Source organism: Triticum urartu, chromosome 3A, assembly GCF_056163025.1.
Source record: "Triticum urartu cultivar PI428250 chromosome 3A, HENAU_Tu73, whole genome shotgun sequence".
Classification (NCBI taxonomy): Eukaryota; Viridiplantae; Streptophyta; class Magnoliopsida; order Poales; family Poaceae; genus Triticum; species Triticum urartu.
Genome location: NC_141875.1, coordinates 20843860 through 20863736, shown reverse-complemented (window position 1 = coordinate 20863736; position 19877 = coordinate 20843860). Strand labels below are relative to the sequence as shown.

The following is a 19877-nucleotide window of genomic DNA, read 5'->3' as shown; positions in this document are numbered from 1 at the left end:
CTTGCTATAGTTACTTATGTTAAACATGAAATTGTTGCTATTGCACCCACGCATGATAGTCCTATTATCTTTTTGAATTCTCCCGACTACACTATATCGGAGAAGTTTGCTCTTATTAAGGATTATATTGATGGGTTGCCTTTTACCGTTGCACATGATGATTTTGATAGACATAATATGCATGTGCTTGCTGCTCCTACTTGCAATTATTATGAGAGAGGAACTATATCTCCACCTCTCTATATTTCCAACACGATAAAATTGCAAGAAACTGTTTATACTATGCATTGGCCTTTACTTTGTGTGCATGAATTATTCTTTTATGACATGCCAATGCATAGGAAGAGAGTTAGACTTCGTTGTTATATGATATATGTTACCTTGTGTTCACCACTAAATTACAAATCATTGTTAATTAAAATTGGCTTTGATATACCTTGGGATCCGGGTGGATCCATTACTTGAGCACTATATGCCTAGCTTAATGGCTTTAAAGAAAGCACTGCCAGGGAGACAACCTGGAAGTTTAGAGAGTCATTTATTTCCGTTATGTGCTTTTATAAAGTTCAGAAATAAAAATAATGTGCCAAGGTTTGCCTTTACGATGTTTACATTTGCTTGATGGTTTGTACGGTGCAGGACAGAAACTTTGGCTGTAGTGCGCCATTTTACATTTTTTATCTGGAACGTCAAATGGTTTTGATTCTTTTTGCACTGTCTTCCTATACACATTTTTTATTTTTCCTAATTTTGGTAGAATTTTTCAAGTATCAGAAGTATGGTGAATGTTCAGATTACTACAGACTGTTCTGTTTTAGACAGATTCTGTTTTTGATGCATAGTTTGCTTGTTTTGATGAAACTATCAATTTATATTAGTGGATTAAGCCATGAAAAAGTTATATTACAGTAGACACCATGCAAAAACAAAATATGAATTGGTTTGCAACAGTACCTAGAGTAGTGATTTGCTTTATTATACTAACGGATCTTACCGAGTTTTCTGTTGGAGTTTTGTGTGGATGAAGTGTTCGATGATCGAGAAGGTCTCGATGTGAGAAGAAGGAAGAGAGGCAAGAGCTCAAGCTTGGGGATGCCCGAGGCACCCTAAGTAAATATTCAAGGAGACTCAAGCGTCTAAGCTTGGGGATGCTGGGAAGGCATCCCCTCTTTCTTCAACAAGTATCGGTATGTTTTCGAATTCGTTTCGTTTATGCGATATGTGCAATCTTGGAGCGTCTTTTGCATTTAGTTTTCATTTTTATTTTATGCACCATGCTGGTATGAGATAGTCCTTGGTTGATTTATAGAATGCTCTTTGCACTTCACTTATATCTTTTGAGTATGGCGTTATAGAATGCTTCATGTGCTTCACTTATATCATTTGAAGTTTGGATTGCCTGTTTCTCTTTACATAGACAACCGTCATTTGTAGAATGCTCTTTTGCTTCACTTATACTTGTTAGAGCACGGGCATATCTTTTGTAGAAAGAATTAAACTCTCTTGCTTCACTTATATCTATTTAGAGAGATGACAGGAATTGGTCATTCACATGGTTAGTCATAAAATCCTACATAAAACTTGTAGATCACTGAATATGATATGTTTGATTCCTCGCAATAGTTTTGCGATATAAAGATGGTGATATTAGAGTCATGCTAGTGGGTATTTGTGGATTGTAGAAATACTTGTGTTTAGGTTTGTGATTCCCGTAGCATGCACGTATGGTGAACCGTTATGTAACGAAGTCGGAGCACAATTTATTTATTGATTGCCTTCCTTATGAGTGGCGGTCGGGGACGAGCAATGGTCTTTTCCTACCAATCTATCCCCCTAGGAGCATGCGCGTAGTACTTTGTTTCGCTGACTAATAGATTTTTGCAATAAGTATGTGAGTTCTTTATGACTAATGTTGAGTCCATGGATTATACGCACTCTCTCCCTTCCATCATTGCTAGCCTCTCTAGTACCGCGCAACTTTCGCCGGTACCATAAACCCACCATATACCTTCCTCAAAACAGCCACCATACCCAACTATCATGGCATTTCCATAGCCATTCCGAGATATATTGCCATGCAACTTTCATCATCATCATCATATACATGACTTGAGCATTCATTGTCATATTGCTTTGCATGATCGTAAGATAGCTAGCATGATGTTTTCATGGCTTGTCCGTTTTTTATGTCATTGCTACGCTAGATCATTGCACATCCCGGTACACCGCCGGAGGCATTCATATAGAGTCATATCTTTGTTCTAGTATCGAGTTGTAAGTAAATAAAAGTGTGATGATCATCATTATTAGAGCATTGCCCCCCAAAAAAGGGGGAGAGGACAAAGAAGCCTAAATAAAAAATGGGGCCAAAGAAGCCCGCAAAAAAGGGGGCAATGTTACTATATCATTTACCACACTTGTGCTTCAAAGTAGCACCATGTTCTTCATATAGAGAGTCTCCTGAGTTATCACTTTCACATACTAGTGGGAATTTTCATTATAGAACTTGGCTTGTATATTCCAACGATGGGCTTCCTCAAATGCCCGAGGTCTTCATGAGCAAGCAAGTTGGATGCACACCCACTTAGTTTCAGTTTGAGCTTTCATATACTTATAGCTCTAGTGCATCCGTTGCATGGCAATCCCTACTCACTCACATTGATATCTATTAATGGGCATCTCCATAGCCCGTTGATACGCCTAGTTGATGTGAAACTATCTTCTCATTTTTGTCTCCTCCGCCATCATACTCTATTCCACCTATAGTGCTATGTCCATGGCTCACGCTCATGTATTGCGTGAAAGTTGAAAAGGTTTGAGAATGTTAAAAGTATGAAACAATTGCTTGGCTTGTCATCGGGGTTGTGCATGATGTGAATATTTTGTGTGGTGAAGATGAAGCATAGCCAGACTACATGATTTTGTAGGGATAACTTTCTTTGGCATGTTATTTTGAAAAGACATGATTGCTTTATTAGTAGTCTTGAAGTATTATTGTTTTTATGTCAAATGATGGACTACTGCTTTGAATCACTCGTGTCTTAATATTCATGCCATGATTAGACATATGATCAAGATTATGCTAGGTAGCATTCCACATAAAAAATTATGTTTTTTATCATTTACCTACTCGAGGACGAGCAGGAATTAAGCTTGGGGATGTTGATACGTCTCCGTCGTATCTATAATTTTTGATTGTTCCATGCCAATAGTATTCAACTTTCATATACTTTTTGGCAACTTTTTGTATTATTTTTGGGACTAACATATTGATCCAGTGCCCAGTGCCAGTTCCTGTCTGTTGCATGTTTTTGGTTTCAAAGAATATCCATATCAAACGGAGTCCAAATGGGATAAAAACGGACGGAGCTTATTTTTGGAAAATATGGAAAATTCGGAAGGAAAATCAACGCGAACCAGTGCCCGAGGTGATCACGAGGCAGCCCCCCCCTAGGGCGCGCCCCCTACCCTCATGAGCCCACCGTAAGGCGGTTGACGCTCTTCTTTTGCCGCAAGAAAGCTAATATTCGGAAAAAAATCACGGCGAAGGTTTCAGGCCAATCGGAGTTACGGATCTCCATATATATACGAAACGGTGAAACAGAGCCAGAACAGAACGCGGAAACAGAGAGAGACAGAGAGACATATCCAATCTCGGAGGGGCTCTCGCCCCTCCCTTGCCATGGAGGCCATGGACCAGAGGGGAAACCCTTCTCCCATCTAGGGAGAAGGTCAAGGAAGAAGAAGAAGGAGGGGGGCTCTCTCCCCCTTGCTTCCGGTGGCACCAGAGTGCCACTGGGGGCCATCATCATCACCGCGATCTACACCAACACCTCTGCCGTCTTCACCAACATCTCCATCACCTTCCCCCCTCTATCTACAGCGGTCCACTCTCCCGCAACCCGCTGTACCCTCTACTTGAACATGGTGCTTTATGCTTCATATTATTATCCAATGATGTGTTGCCATCCTATGATGTCTGAGTAGATTTTCGTTGTCCTATCGGTGGTTGATGAATTGCTATGATTGATTTAATTTGCTTGTGGTTATGTTGCTGTCCTTTGGTGCCCATCATATGATTGCGCGCGTGGATCACACCCTAGGGTTAGTTGTATGTTGATAGGACTATGTATTGGAGGGCAAGAGTGACAGAAGCTTCAACCTAGCATAGAAATTGATGCATACGGGATTGAAGGGGGACCAATATATCTTAATGCTATGGTTGGGTTTACCTTAATGAACATTAGTAGTTGTGGATGCTTGCTAATAGTTCCAATCATAAGTGCATAGAATTGCAAGTCAGGGATGACATGCTAGCAGTGGCCTCTCCCACATAATACTTGCTATCGGTCTAGTGAAGTAGTCAATTGCTTAGGGGCAATTTCGCAACTCCTACCACTACTTTTCCACACTCGCTATATTTACTTTATTGTTTCTTTATCTAAACAGCCCCTAATTTTTATTTACATACTCTTTATTATCTTGCAAACCTATCCAACAACACCTACAAAGTACTTATAGTTTCATACTTGTTCTAGGTAAAGCGAACGTCAAGCGTGCGTAGAGTTGTATCGGTGGTCGATAGAACTTGAGGGAATATTTGTTCTACCTTTAGCTCCTCGTTGGGTTCGACACTCTTACTTATCGAAAACTGTTGCGATCCCCTATACTTGTGGGTTATCAGTTACCGCAAAAACTGGATGCACTTCGTGTACAAAATGGACAATCTCTTTCGAAGTATCAGGGTTTCGGACGAAAACTCATCCTTTACAAAGGCATTTCATTTTTTAAATAACCTAAGCATTACCAAATTGAATATAATGATAAAACACACTAATATTAAACATAAGAAAAAAGAATCACTGAAAAATCTATTTTCAAACTTAAGTTATTCACAAACTAGTGATTCACACAAATTTCAAACAATTTAAAATTTAAACTATTCAAATTTGTAAACTACCGGTACTAACAGAAAGTTTGTAATTTTTTGTACCTAAAGCAAAAATATTCACAAAGAAACTCTAAATACAGCAAAAAACAACTCAAAAATAAATGAAACAAAAATAAATAAAGCAAAAAATAAGAAAAAAAAGGCCACCTATTGGGCCACAGCGGCCTGCATACGACTAGAAACCCAAATTCTAGTTGGGCCAGGATGCAGGCCCGCTAGCCTAGTAGGCCCAACAGGCCATCGCAGCAGAGGTAGGCCCAGAAGGCCTGCTTAAGAGAGGAGCTCGAGACAATGGCGACGGAGGGGCTTATAAGCAGGTGTGAGTGCCCCTCGGCTAGCGAGGTGGGACTAAACTTCTGCGCCCCTCACCTGGAAGCGCACACCCTTTAGTACCGGGTCATGGCTCCAACCGGTACTAAAGGGGGCCTTTAGTACCGGTTGGCGCCACGACCCAGTACTAAAGGGGGTGCGGTTCCCGCCGCTTCGCCTGGCCAAAACAGACCTTTAGTACCAGTTGGTGGCTCCAACCGGTACTAAAGGTGGGTTCTATATAAATAAACACTTCAAAAAATTTGTCAGTTTCTCATCTCTCCCTCTGCCCGTCGCCGCCACCCCTCGTCGCCGCCCCCGTCGCCGTCCGTCGCCGTCGCCGTCCCTGTCCCTGTCCTCATCGTCCCCGTCGCTGCGCCCCACCCCGTCCTCCCGTCATCCCCGCCCGGCCCGTCCCCGTCCCCGTCGTCGCCGCCCCGTCCCCGTCGTCGTCGCCCCGTCCCCGTCTCCGTCCCCGTCCCCATCGCCGCCCCCGTCGTCGCGCCTCACCGGTGAGCTCCTGCCACGGCCGCCAACCACACACACACACTGTTATAGAATTGTTATCAATCTTTCTATTTTTTTGTTATAGAATTATTAGAAATGTTAGTTATATAGAAATGTTTTTTAGTTATAGAAATATTAGAAATGTTGGTTATATAGAAATGTTAGTTATATAGAAATATTAGAAATGTTAGTTATATAGAGATGTTAGTTATATAGAAATATTAGAAATGTTAGTTATATAGAAATGTTAGTTATATTAGAAATGTTAGTTATATAGAGATGTTTTTTAGTTATAGAAATATTAGAAATGTTAGTTTTAGTTATAGAAATATTAGAAATGTTAGCTTTAGTTATAGAAATATTAGAAATGTTAGTTTTAGTTATAAAATTTAGAATTTGCATATATGAAATCACAATCCATCATTTAAAAAACGTTACTTTACTTTTGCGGCCCATCATTTAAAAATTGGCAGCTGGAATTCTGGGCTGGAAAAGGAGCAAATATTAGAGACCTATTCCGCACATCTCCAAAAGTCCTGAAACTCCACGGGAGCACTTCTCAGAATATATAGAAAATATTGAGCGCGAGAAGTACCAGAGGGGGGCACCCACCAGCCACGAGGGTGGGGGCGCGCCCTACCGCCCTGGGCACGCCCCCTGCCTCGTGGGCTCCCTGGTGGCCCTCCGATGCCCATCTTCTGCTATATGAGGTCTTTCGTCCAAGGAAAAATAATAAGCAAGCTTGCGGGACGAAACTCCGCCGCCATGAGGCGGAACCTCGGCGGAACCAATCTAGGGCTCCGGCAGAGCTGTTCTGCCGGGGAAACTTCCCTCCGGGAGGGGGAAATCATCACCATCATCATCACCAATGATCCTCTCATCGGGAGGGGGTCAATCTCCATCAACATCTTCACCAGCACCATCTCATCTCAAACCTTAGTTCATCTCTTGTATGCAATCTTTGTATCCAAACCTCAGATTGGTACCTGTGGGTTGCTAGTAGTGTTGATTACTCCCTGTAGTTGATGCTAGTTGGTTTACTTGGTGGAAGATCATATGCTCAGATCCATTATGCATATTAATACCCCACTGATTATGAACATCAATATGCTTTGTGAGTAGTTACGTTTGTTCCTGAGAACATGGGAGAAGTCTTGCTATTAGTAGACCTGTGAATTTGGTATTCGTTCAATATTTTGATGAGATGTATGTTGTCATCCCTCTAGTGGTGTCATGTGAACGTCGACTACATGACGCTTCACCATTTTTGGGGCCGAGAGGGAGGCATTGGGAATTAATAAGTAGATGATGGGTTGCTAGAGTGACAGAAGCTTAAACCCTAGTTTATGCGTTGCTTCGTAAGGGGCTGATTTGGATCCATATGTTTCATGCTATGGTTAGGTTTACCTTAATACTTCTGTTGTAGTTGTGGATGCTTGCAATAGGGGTTAATCCTAAGTGGGATTCTTGTCCAAGTAAGGACAGTACCCAAGCACCGGTCCACCCACATATAAAATATTCAAAGTACCGAACGTGAATCATATGAACGTGATGAAAACTAGCTTGACGATAATTCCCATGTGTCCTCGGGAGCGCTTTCCTTCATATAAGAGTTTGTCCAGGCTTGTCCTTTGCTACAAAAAGGATTGGGCCATCTTGCTGCACCTTATTTACTTTTATTATTTGCTACTCGTTACAAATTACCTTATCACAAAACTATCTGTTACCGATAATTTCAGTGCTTGCAGAGAATACCTTGCTAAAAACCGCTTATCATTTCCTTCTGCTCCTCGTTGGGTTTGACACTCTTACTTATCGAAGGGACTATGATAGATCCCCTATACTTGTGGGTCATCAAGACTCTTTTATAGCGCCGTTGCCGGGGAGTGAAGCGCCTTTGGTAGGTGGAATTTGGTAAGGAAAAATTTATATAGTGTGCTGAAATTTACTGTCACTTGTTACTATGGAACATAATCCTTTGAGGGGATTCTTGGGGGTATCTTCACCCCGACCAGTAGGGCAAAGAGTTGCTCCTCAACCTATTGAACCTACTGAAAATGTTTACTTTGAAATTCCTTCGGGTATGATAGAGAAACTGCTAGCTAATCCTTTTGCAAGAGATGGAACATTGCATCCCGATTTACACTTAATCTATGTGGATGAAGTTTGTGGATTATTTAAGCTTGCAGGTATGCCCGAGGATGTTATCAAGAAGAAGGTCTTCCCTTTATCTTTGAAGGTAGATGCATTGACATGGTATAGGCTATGTGATGATATGGGATCATGGGACTATAAGCGATTGAAATTGGAATTTCACCAGAAGTGTTATCCTATGCATCTTGTTTATCGTGATCGTAATTATATATATAATTTTTGGCCTCGCGAAGGAGAAAGCATCGCTCAAGCTTGGGGGAGGCTTAAGTCAGTGTTATATTCATGCCCCAATCATGAGCTCTCAAGAGAAATGATTATTCAAAAAAATTATGCTCGGCTTTCTCTCAGTAATCGCTCCATGCTCGATACTTCTTGTACCATCTCATCTCAAAACCCTAGTTCATCTCTTGTATCTAATTCTTGTCTCCAAGTCCGGGATTGGTGCTAGTAGGTTGCTAGTAGTGTTAATTACTCCTTGTACTTGATGCTAGTTGGTTTAATTGGTGGAAGATCATATGTTTAGATCCTATATGCATACCCCTCAGATTATGAACATGTTTATGCTTTGTGAGTAGTTACTTTTGTTCCTGAGGACATGGGAGAAGTCTTGCTATTAGTAGTCATGTGAATTTGGTATTCGTTCGATATTTTGATGAGATGTATGTTGTCTCTCCTCTGGTGGTGTTATGTGAACGTCGACTACATGACACTTCACCATTATTTGGGCCTAGAGGAAGGCATTGGGAAGTAATAAGTAGATGATGGGTTGCTAGAGTGACAGAACCTTAAACCCTAGTTTATGCGTTGCTTCGTAAGTGGCTGATTTGGATCCATATGTTTCATGCTATGGTTAGGTTTACCTTAATACTTTTGTTGTAGTTGCGGATGCTTGCAATAGAGGTTAATCATAAGTGGGATGCTTGTCCAAGTAAGGGCAGTAACCAAGCACCGGTCCACCAACATACCAAATTATCAAAGTACCGAACGCGAATCATATGAACGTGATGAAAACTGGCTTGACGATATTCCCATGTGTCCTCGGGAGCGCTTTACATCTTATAAGAGTTTGTCCAGGCTTGTCCTTTGCTACAAAAAGGATTGGGCCACCTTGCTGCACCTTATTTACTTTTGTTACTTGTTGCTCGTTACAAATTATCTTATCACAAAACTATCTGTTACCACTTATTCAGTACTTGCTGAGAATACCTTGCTGGAAACCGCTTATCATTTCCTTCTGCTCCTCGTTGGGTTCGACACTCTTACTTATCGAAAGGACTACGATAGATCCCCTATAATTGTGGGTCATCAACTACCTATTGATTATAGATTTCTTGATGAACAATTAAATGTCATAAATGCTTCTCGTACTGCTCCATGGTATGCTGATTATGCTAATTATATTGTTGCTAAATTTATACCACCTAGTTTCACATACCATCAAAAGAAAAGGTTTTTCTATGATTTAAGACATTACTTTTGGGATGACCCACATATTTATAAAGAAGAAGTACATGGTGTTATTAGACGTTGTGTACCTGAGCATGAACAGGAACAGATCCTACACAAGTGCCACTCCGAAGCCTATGGAGGACACCATGCTGGAGATAGAACTACACATAAGGTATTGCAATCCGGTTTTTATTGGCCTACTCTCTCCAAGGATGCCCGTAAGTTTGTCTTGTATTGTGATGAATGTCAAAGAATTGGTAATATTAGTGGATGTCAAGAAATGCCTATGAATTATTCACTCGTTATTGAACAATTTGATGTTTGGGGCTTTGATTATATGGGACCGTTTCCTTCCTCTAATGGGTATACACATATTTTAGTTGCTGTTGATTACGTTACTAAGTGGTTAGAAGCTATTCCAACTAGTAGTGCTGATCATAACACCTCTATTAAGATGCTTAAAGAAGTTATTTTCCCGAGGTTTGGAGTCCCTAGATATTTAATGACTGATGGTGGTTCACATTTTATTCATGGTGCCTTTCGTAAAATGCTTGCTAAGTATGATGTTAATCATAGAATTGCATCTCCTTATCACCCGCAGTCTAGTGGTCAAGTAGAATTGAGTAATAGAGAGCTCAAATTAATTTTGCAAAAGACCGTTAATAGATCTAGGAAGAATTGGTCCAAGAAACTTGATGATGTATTATGGGCTTATAGAACTGCATATAAAAATCCAATGGATATGTCTCTCTATAAAATGGTTTATGGTAAAGCATGTCACTTACCTCTCGAACTAGAACATAAGGCATATTGGGCCATTAAAGAGCTCAATTATGATTTCAAGCTTGCCGGTGAGAAGAGGTTATTTGACATTAGCTCACTTGATGAATGGAGAACCCAAGTCTATGAAAATGCCAAGCTGTTTAAAGAAAAAGTTAAAATATGGCATGACAAAAGGATACAAAAGCGTGAGTTTAATATAGGTGATTATGTGTTTCTATACAACTCTCGTTTAAGATTTTTTTGCAGGCAAACTTCTCCCTAAATGGGAAGGTCCTTACGTCATCGAGGAGGTCTATCGTTCCGGTGCCATAAAAATCATCAAGTTCGAAGGCACAAACCCAAAGGTGGTGACCGGCCAAAGAATCAAACATTATATCTCAGTTAATCCTATAAATGTTGAGACTAATATTATTGAAACCGTAACCCCGGAGGAATACATAAGGGTTAATTTCCGGAACGTTTCAGACTCCGAAAAGGAATAGGTATGTGGTACGGTAAGTAAACCGACTCCAAAACAGTTCTAATAGCAATATTTCTTCGTTTTGGAATATATATATAAAAATAGGAAAATAAGAAGCATACCGGAAAGGACACGAGGCTTCCACAAGGGTGGAGGGCGCGCCCCTTGCCTTGTGGGCACCTCATGTGCTTTCTGGATTCTGTTTTCTTGCCTGATACTTCTTTTGGTCGGTAAAAACTCATTATATAATCTCCCGAAGGTTTTGACCACCGTATCACGCAAATATCTCATGTCTTTGTTTCGAGCTGTTTTTCTGACAGATCTAGATCCCCATGGCGTCTTCAAGTGCCCCCAAGGACAAGTTCTTCGAGAAGGTCATCAACCCCTACCTCGCGGAGGTGCTGCAACACCCTCAAACCATTGAGATGCGTGAGGGGTTGCTGCACATCCGCGATGTGGAGGGACCAAGGAGGACCGGGAGCGTGGAGACAAGGCTCGAGGCGATGGAGCAACAAGTTTTCAAGTGTCAGGAGATGGTGGAGCGTGGACTCGACTCCAATCACATAATGATCACGGAGTTCACCAACAACCACAAGCTGGATGCCAAGGACATTGGGGAGGCCACCTTCAAGCTTCATGACAAAATCGAGCGCCTCAAAGCCCAGATCTATGACCTGCAAAACCAAAACTTTGAGTATGAATATAGGTTCAAGAGGATGAGTTTGGCTGCAGATTTGAGGATTCCGAAGACTCGATCATCCTTCTATGATGGTGAGCCTATGCCTTGGAAGATGGACGACAAGCCTACATCATCAACAACTCCTTCATCACCACCTCCAAGGAAGGAAATATAAACACATGGGTATGGGCACTCCCCTTGGCAACTGCCAAGCTTGGGGGAGTGCCCCGGTATCATATCACCATCACTTTTATCTTTACCGTTTTTCTTAGGTCGATCCTTTTGATAATATCTTGATCTAGTAGAATAAAGTTTTAGTATGATCTAGTTGTGAGTTTTGCTTTATGATCTTCCTATGTAATCCAGTCCGTAAGCTATATATAATAAAGATTAGTGTTGAGTCAAGGGCTTGATTATTTTGCTATGATCTTGAGGGAATAAAATAAAAGAGAAGATATAAAAAGAAATAAAGGGATCATATGGATCTTATGGAGAGTAATGAGCTCACATATAAAGAGTATGATGAATAAAAGTTGTTGAGAGTTGACAAACATAGTTTTGGTCATTGTTGCAATTAATAGGAAGTAATAAAGAAAGGTAGGTTCACATATAAATATACTATCTTGGACATCTTTTAGGATTGTGAGCACTTATTAAAGTATGACATGCTAAAGAATTGACGTTGGACAAGTAAGACAACGTAATGGGTTATGTTTTCTTACATCTGAGATAAATTATATTGTCATGGATCATCCAGCATATTGAGCTTGCCTTTCCCTCTCATGCTAGGCAAGTTCTTTGCACCAAGTAGAAATACTACTTGTGCTTCCAAACATCCCTAAACCCAGTTTTGCCATGAGAGTCCACCATACCTACCTATGGATTGAGTAAGATCCTTCAAGTAAGTTGTCATCGGTGCATGCAATAAAAATTGCTCTCTAAATATGTATGACTTATTAATGTGGAGAAAATAAGCTTTATACGATCTTGTGATATGGAAGAAATAAAAGCGATGGACTGCATAATAAAGGTCCATATCACAAGTGACAATATAAAGTGACGTTCTTTTGCATTAAGATTTCGTGCATCCAACCATAAAAGCGCATGACAACCTCTACTTCCCTCTGCGAAGGGCGTATCTTTTATTCGTATCTTATACTTCATGCAAAGAGTCATGGTGATATTCACCTTTCCTTTTTACATTTTATCTTTTGGCAAGCACAATGTGTTGGAAAGATCCAGATACATATAGCTAATTGGAAGTGAGTCTGCATGAGCTATTATTGTTGACATTACCCTTGAGGTAAAACATTGGGAGGCAAAACTACAAGCCCCTATCTTTCTCTGTGTCCGATTAAAACTCCATACCATAAATATTGCGTGAGTGTTAGCAATTGTGAAAGACTAAAAGATGGTTGAGTATATGGACTTGTTGAAAAGCTCTTATATTGACTCTTTCCTATGTTATGATAAATTGCAATTGCCTCAATGACTGAGATTAGAGTTTATTAGTTCTCAATGAAGTTTATGATTCATATTTGAAATTGTGATTGAATTGTTACTTTAACATAAGAGATCATATGACAATATATATACATAGGATAGCACTATTTTGATCCTGGGACCAAAATAACTATTTGGATCACATATATAGGGAGCGACCGAGGTGTTCCTGAGATTCCTGGCCGGTACAAAGAAAAAAACCACCCCACCCCACTCCCACGAGCCCACCTCCCCCGATCCCATCTGGCCACTGCCTCCCTCCTGCCCCGCGCCAGCAACCGCGCCGCCGCCGGGCCCCAGCCACCAACAGTCCCGCCGCCCAGCCCAACTCCGGCGAAACCCATGTCCCCGGCGTGCATCCGAGGCCGCGCGCCACCTTCAGGACACTCTCCATTGTGGAGATCCTCTGCCCCACCGCTTGTTCCTCCATGCACCCTGCTTCCTTTCGGGATCCGTCGCCACCACGCGGCGGCGAACTCCCCCGGCAGGGATCCACTGGGGACAGCGGCGTCCCGATCCCCTGCCGGCGGCCTTCCTCCACGCTGGAGCTGCTCGTCCCCTACCTCCGGACGCTGCCTTGGTCTCCCCCACCTTCGGCAGTAGCTACAATGTCGGACATCTCCTATAGTGGATCAGGTCATTGACCACCGCCTGATGCGGCGTCGGACTAGCGTATCCACGCTGCTCCTCCACCTCCCGACCAATGCCCCCGGCCCGTCCTGCTGCTCACCTCCTCCTCGCATATGCATCAACAAAACATGGCAGCTGCTGCAGTCCACATCGTTCAACAGTAGCAAGTCAACTCCTCCAAGGTCACACAAGCTCGCCGCCAAAAGCCCACGGTCTATTGAGCCAGAGATGCCACTGGACGCTGCCGCGGCCGGTCATCTGGATCGGAGCCACCAACCCACGTCCGCACAGAGGGGGCTGGTAGCAGCCCCGTTGATGGGGATTGGGCACTATCTGCAGCTACAAGTGGCATCGACCTGCAGCTGCAGGGAGCGTCGACTTGCAGCTGGAGGAGGTGTCGACCTAAAGCTCGCCACCCACGGCACTATGACCTACTGCCACAACGGTCCACCACCTACAGCCGGCGCCCCAGCGCCTCGGCTGTTCAACTATGCCACCTCAGGCCGTTCAACTATGCCCCCCGCCATCGTCGACTCCATTTGCTTCCTTCCGCTGTACGCGGGCAGCTCCATGAGCTACTCGCCTCTACTCTGTTTAGAAGAGCGTCGTGAGCTCGTCCAACTATGGCTGCTTCTCTGCTGGTATGTATGCTTCTCTTAAGGTACTATCTTAAGCTTGTACAGCTTATCAGTATATGAATGAAAAGTTATTAATCTGAAGTTCAGAGATTATAAAGAAAAGAAGACATGGGGTCTAGGATCTAGTGATTTCTAGGTAACTTGCACAGGAAATACACGGCTGGTTATTTGTGGAACTTGAGCTACACAGAGTTGAGGTATACTGCTTTGTTTCTTGGATGGGTGTGTACGTTTACTGGAAATTGAACCCGCGTTACAAAAAGTAGGTACCAGAAATGAGGAAAATGATTTTGTTAGAGAAACTATGCAAAGCAAACTTTCATTCATTTTCCTAAAATGACATGCCTTAATTTGTCCAATCTTTTTTTTGCAATTGCAGTGTCATGCCGTTAAATAATTCCATGCAATCATCAGGTGAAAACCTGCAGGTGACAACTCCTGTTGTGGCCATTTCTGCTCGGGCAGATCCCACTCCTGTTGAGAATAGCAGCACACAAAAGGCTCAAGTTGTCGATTAGGTAGTAGGTACAAACTTCATATATTTATGTATCTTAATAATGCTATATAGTATTGGCATCCTGGTATTTATGGCGAATGCTTTTGTGACTGCAGATGGCAATCAGTGAACAGTTTGGTTTCTTCTCTTCTACAAAGAGTTTTTTTTCCTCCATCAATACCGGTGGCCGCTCTAACTTTGTGAAGCTAGAGAAACAAGAAGACACATGGGAAAAGGTAATAAACTTACAAGTACAGTATGATTTTTCAGGCATAACAGAGGATAAACTTTCTCATCTAGTCATTTTGCTTGTGTCTAGCAGGGTTATGAGCTGAAGGCGCATTAACTTGGCTTGCCCACGGCGGTGTCTGATACAGTAGTCTGTTAATTTTCTGATCGAGTTGAGCAGAGCAATTTAAGACCAATTAATACCATGCTGTAAATTTGTTGCACAAACAAACTGATGAACCAACAACAAAATTATAACTTGGGCATATGAAACAACCAAAGGCTCCAGCCAAGTATCATCACAGTCCATCCAACATTTTCGCATACTTCCACCAACATGGTTGTGGACACAATTCACCTAGCGACGGTGGCTTTCACTTTGGGTGTTTTACCTGCTCTAGCATGGTGGATGGTAATTTTACAAAACTAACAAAAAAACTCCCAACAATTTGGTATGCACCGGATAGGGGTTTTGTGTTGGTTTGCCAATTGCCGCCAAAAACCTAGAAGGCCAAATTAAAATAAGGGAGTGGTTCAATGTTTTTCATTTATTACAAAACTTGGATTTTTCCCGTTAATGGAAAATTAAACAAGATGTCCAAATTAAAAGATAGAGCAATTTAATGTTTATAAGAAACGCAGATTTTTGCTCATTACTAAAGAATAAAACCAAGAAGTGCAAAAGGGATTTTCTTCAATACTAAAGAATAAAACGATGAAGTTCAAAATTTAAAATGAAGTAGTTCAATTTATATAAAAAACTTAGATTTTCCTTGTTAATAAAGAATAAAATCAAGAAATTCATTTTAAAAAGCGGAGCAGTTCGAAAATTATTACACAACTCGGATTTTTCCCATACATAAGAATAAAACAAAGAAAAAGCCCAAAGCGCCCCGACCCCCCTTATCCCCGTCGCCCACCCTTCCCCACTTCAACCTCCGGGCGCCGCCCACCCTGCTATGGTGCACCTCCTCACCGCCGCCTCCTTCCAGGCGTGTCGTCAGCCCTGCCTCCTCCGGACGCGCCGCCATCCCCGCCACCCTAAAGACTATTATGTCGTATCATGTCGCATCGCACCAAGTCTTGTTACAAACCCAAAGAAGGTCATCAAAAAAAGCATCTCAAACAATTTTATAAAAAAGTTTTTCTTTGTTAAAATAAAACTAGAAGTTCAAATTTAAAAACGGAGCTACTCGATGTCTATCAAAAAGTAGGATTTTTTCCGTTACTAAAAGAAATAAAACCAGGAAGTCCATATTAAAAAGATGGAGAAAATTTGATGATTAGAGAAAAGTCAAATTTCCTCGTTATTAAAGAATGTAAACAAGAAGTTTAAAAATAAAATAACAAGAAGTCCAACTTTTAAAAATAGAGCGCTTCAAAATTTCATAAAAAAGATTAAGAAATAAAAGCAGGAAGTCCATATTAAAAAGATGGAGAAGTTCGATGATTATAGAAAACTCAGATTTTCCTCGTTATTAAGGAATGGAAACAAGAAGTTCAAAATTTAAATAACAAGAAGTTCAACTTTTAATAATAGAGGGCCTCAAAATTTCTTGAAAGAAGATTAAGAAATAAAACGAGGAAGTCCATATTAAAAATATGGAGAAGTTTGATGATTACAGAAAACTCAGATTTTTCTCGTTATTAAAGAATGGAAACAAGAAGTTCAGAAATTAAATAACAAGAAGTTCAACTTTTAATAATAGAGCGCTTCAAAATTTCATAAAAAAGATTAAGAAATAAAAGCAGGAAGTCCATATTAAAAAGATGGAGAACTTCGATGATTATAGAAAACTCAGATTTTCCTCGTTATTAAGGAATGGAAACAAGAAGTTCAAAATTTAAATAACAAGAAGTTCAACTTCTAATAATAGAGGGCCTCAAAATTTCTTGAAAGAAGATTAAGAAGTAAAACGAGGAAGTCCATATTAAAAAGATGGAGAAGTTTGATAATTATAGAAAACTCAGATTTTTCTCGTTATTAAAGAATGGAAACAAGAAGTTCAGAAATTAAATAACAAGAAGTTCAACTTTTAATAATAGAGTGCTTCAAAATTTAATAAAAAAGGATTAAGAAATCAGATTAAAATCATAAAAAAAACTCAGATATATTCACGTAACCTAGAGAAGTTCAGATTGATAACTGTCAGAAGTTCACATATTACACGGTGTGCATTTGTATTAAAAATAATAATAAAACAAAGGCTAAAAGTTTTGTTGTTATAAATTCAAATCCTCGGTCGAAGAAAGTTAAAAAAAATATTATGAGAGAGGTTTGTACAAAAGGAATATCATTTGTGTAACACTGACGAAAATGGATGAGAAAATTACAAAGGAAAAATACGTCATAGAAGTTCAACGTGAAAATAGCAGGGAGTTCAACTACTACACTGAATGAAGTTCAGATGAAAAACTTTTAAAACCATCGCGAGTATGAGAAAATAATCAACAAGGGAAAGTTGCGTGTTTACAGCAGCTTTCCATCGGTATATCACTCGTTGAATTCCGGGGAGTGGATGGAGAACTACGAGTAGTGGATGGGGGTCTGCAAGCAAAAAAAAAGCACATTGAAAACAGAGTGAAGTTCAGGTAGACATGCTGAGAAGTTCAGGTTCTTCACGCGGTGCATTTTCGAAGAATTTGTTTCGCGATAGAGGCAAAACGAATGATCCCGCCGTTTTCGAAATTACTTGAAAACGGCTAAGAATCAGAGAAAACCATCAACATGAAAAAGTTTCGCATTTTCCGTAGCTTTCAACGGTACATTATTTGCCCAATTCCGATAAAGTTTGTAGAAATTACGGCGAAAATACGTTTTTCACCATTTTCAAAACTGACTTAAACCGTAAAGAATTGGGAGAAACAATACATACCAAAAAGTTTCGCATTTGTTCAAGCTTTCCAACGCCATATCATTTGCTGCATTCGGACGCACGGTTAAAAAAATTAGCTCGAAAATACGAACTCGGTAGGACTTGGACCATTTTCTAAATTACTCTTAAACCATTCAAAATTAGAAAAAAACTTTCAAGATGAAAAAGTAGCGCATTTTCATAAGCTTTCCAACGCCATATCATATGCCTCCATTGGATTAGCCGTTTAGAAATGACATCGAAAAAAATGAACTCAGCTGTTCGATTTACGAAATTTTACGTTTTTTCAAATCACTCTTTAACCATAGGGAATTAGAGAAAACTTTCAACATGTGGAAGGAGCGGTTTTGCAGCAGCTTTCCAACGCCATATTATATGCCTCATTCTGATAAACATTTTAGAAATGCGATCGAAAATACGATTCACGTTTTTTGTGCGAAGAAAAAACCATTTTCAAAACTACTCTTAAACCGCTTATATTTTTCCATAAATTTAAGTTGGGTCATGATATTGGTGTCCATAGCTTTCCAACGGTATATTGCAAGCCCCATTTGGGCAATGTTGGCGGAAGTTCAACCTAGTTCACACGGAAGTTCAACATACTACTAGCGGGGCAGGTCAGGTTGTGATCAGAATATTATTCTGATCCCGTGATCAGAATAGTGTTTATGTATATATATATATATATATATATGTGTGTGTGTGTGTGTGTGTGTGTGTGTGTGTGTATGTGTTGGTTGATGTTCTAAGAATGATTATGATGCCCTCATGTTCGTATTCTCTTTTTATCGACACCTCTATCTCTAAACATGTGGACATATTTTTCGATTTCGGCTTTCGCTTGAGGACAAGCGAGGTCTAAGCTTGAGGGAATTGATACGTCCATTTTGCATCATGCTTTTATATCAATATTTATTGCATTATGGGCTGTTATTACACATTATGTCACAATAATTATGCCTATCTCTCTTATTTAACAAGGTTTACATGAAGAGGGAGAATGCCGGCAGCTGGAATTCTGGGCTGGAAAAGGAGCAAATATTAGAGACCTATTCTGCACATCTCCAAAAGTCCTGAAACTCCACAGGGGCACTTCTCAGAATATATAAAAATATTGAGCGCAAGAAGTAACAGAGGGGGGCACCCACCAGCCACGAGGGTGGGGGCGTGCCCTACCCCCCTGGGCGCGCCCCCTGCCTCGTGGGCTCCCTGGTGGCCCTCCGATGCCCATCGTCTTTAGTCCAAGGAAAAATAATAAGCAAGCTTACGGGATGAAACTCCGCCGCCACGAGGCGGAACCTTGGCGGAACCAATCTAGGGCTCCGGCAGAGCTGTTCTGCCGGGGAAACTTTCCTCCGGGAGGGGGAAATCAACACCATCGTCATCACCAACGGTCCTATCATCGGGAGGGGGTCAATCTCCATCAACATCTTCACCAGCACCATCTCATCTCAAACCCTAGTTCATCTCTTATATCCAATCTTTGTATCCAAACCTCAGATTGGTACCCGTGGGTTGCTAGTAGTGTTGATTACTCCTTGTAGTTGATGCTAGTTGGTTTACTTGGTGGAAGATCGTATGTACAGATACATTATGCATATTAATACCCCTCTGATTATGAACATGAATATGCTTTGTGAGTAGTTACGTTTGTTCCTGAAGACATGGGAGAAGTCTTGCTATTAGTAGTCATGTGAATTTGGTATTCGTTCGATATTTTGATGAGATGTATGTTGTCATCCCTCTAGTGGTGTCATTTGAACGTTCACTACATGACACTTCACCATTGTTTGGGCCTAGAGGGAGGCATTGGGAAGTAATAAGTAGATGATGGGTTGCTAGAGTGACAGAAGCTTAAACCCTAGTTTATGCGTTGCTTCGTAAGGGGCTAATTTGGATCCATATGTTTCATGCTATGGTTAGGTTTACCTTAATACTTCTGTCGTAGTTGCGGATGCTTGCAATAGGGGTTAATCCTAAGTGGGATGCTTGTCCAAGTAAGGACAGTACCCAAGCACCGGTCCACCCACATGTCAAATTATCAAAGTACCGAAGGCGAATCATATGAACGTGATGAAAACTAGCTTGACGATAATTCCCATGTGTCCTCGGGAGCGCTTTCCTTCATATAAGAGTTTGTCCAGGCTTGTCCAGTGCTACAAAAAGGATTGGGCCATGTTGCTGCACCTTATTTACTTTTATTACTTGCTACTC

At 40.9% G+C, this 19877-nt stretch overlaps 1 protein-coding gene across 2 annotated transcripts; it reads left to right on the top strand.

The window, feature by feature from the left end:
• Nucleotides 1-12994: 12994 nt before the first annotated feature.
• On the top strand, nt 12995-15213 carry LOC125542438 (uncharacterized). 2 transcript variants are annotated; one of them, XM_048705483.2, is made up of 4 exons: nt 12995-14066; nt 14443-14588; nt 14676-14795; nt 14882-15213. In XM_048705483.2, the coding sequence occupies exons 1-2, from the start codon at nt 13450-13452 to the stop codon at nt 14579-14581; spliced, it is 756 nt and encodes a 251-aa protein (XP_048561440.1). In that variant the 5' UTR covers nt 12995-13449; the 3' UTR covers nt 14582-14588; nt 14676-14795; nt 14882-15213. The 2 variants fall into 2 exon arrangements, with proteins under 2 accessions (XP_048561440.1, XP_048561439.1); XM_048705482.2 differs by having other exon boundaries at nt 14443-14581; nt 14882-15209.
• The last annotated feature ends 4664 nt before the right edge of the window (nt 15214-19877 follow it).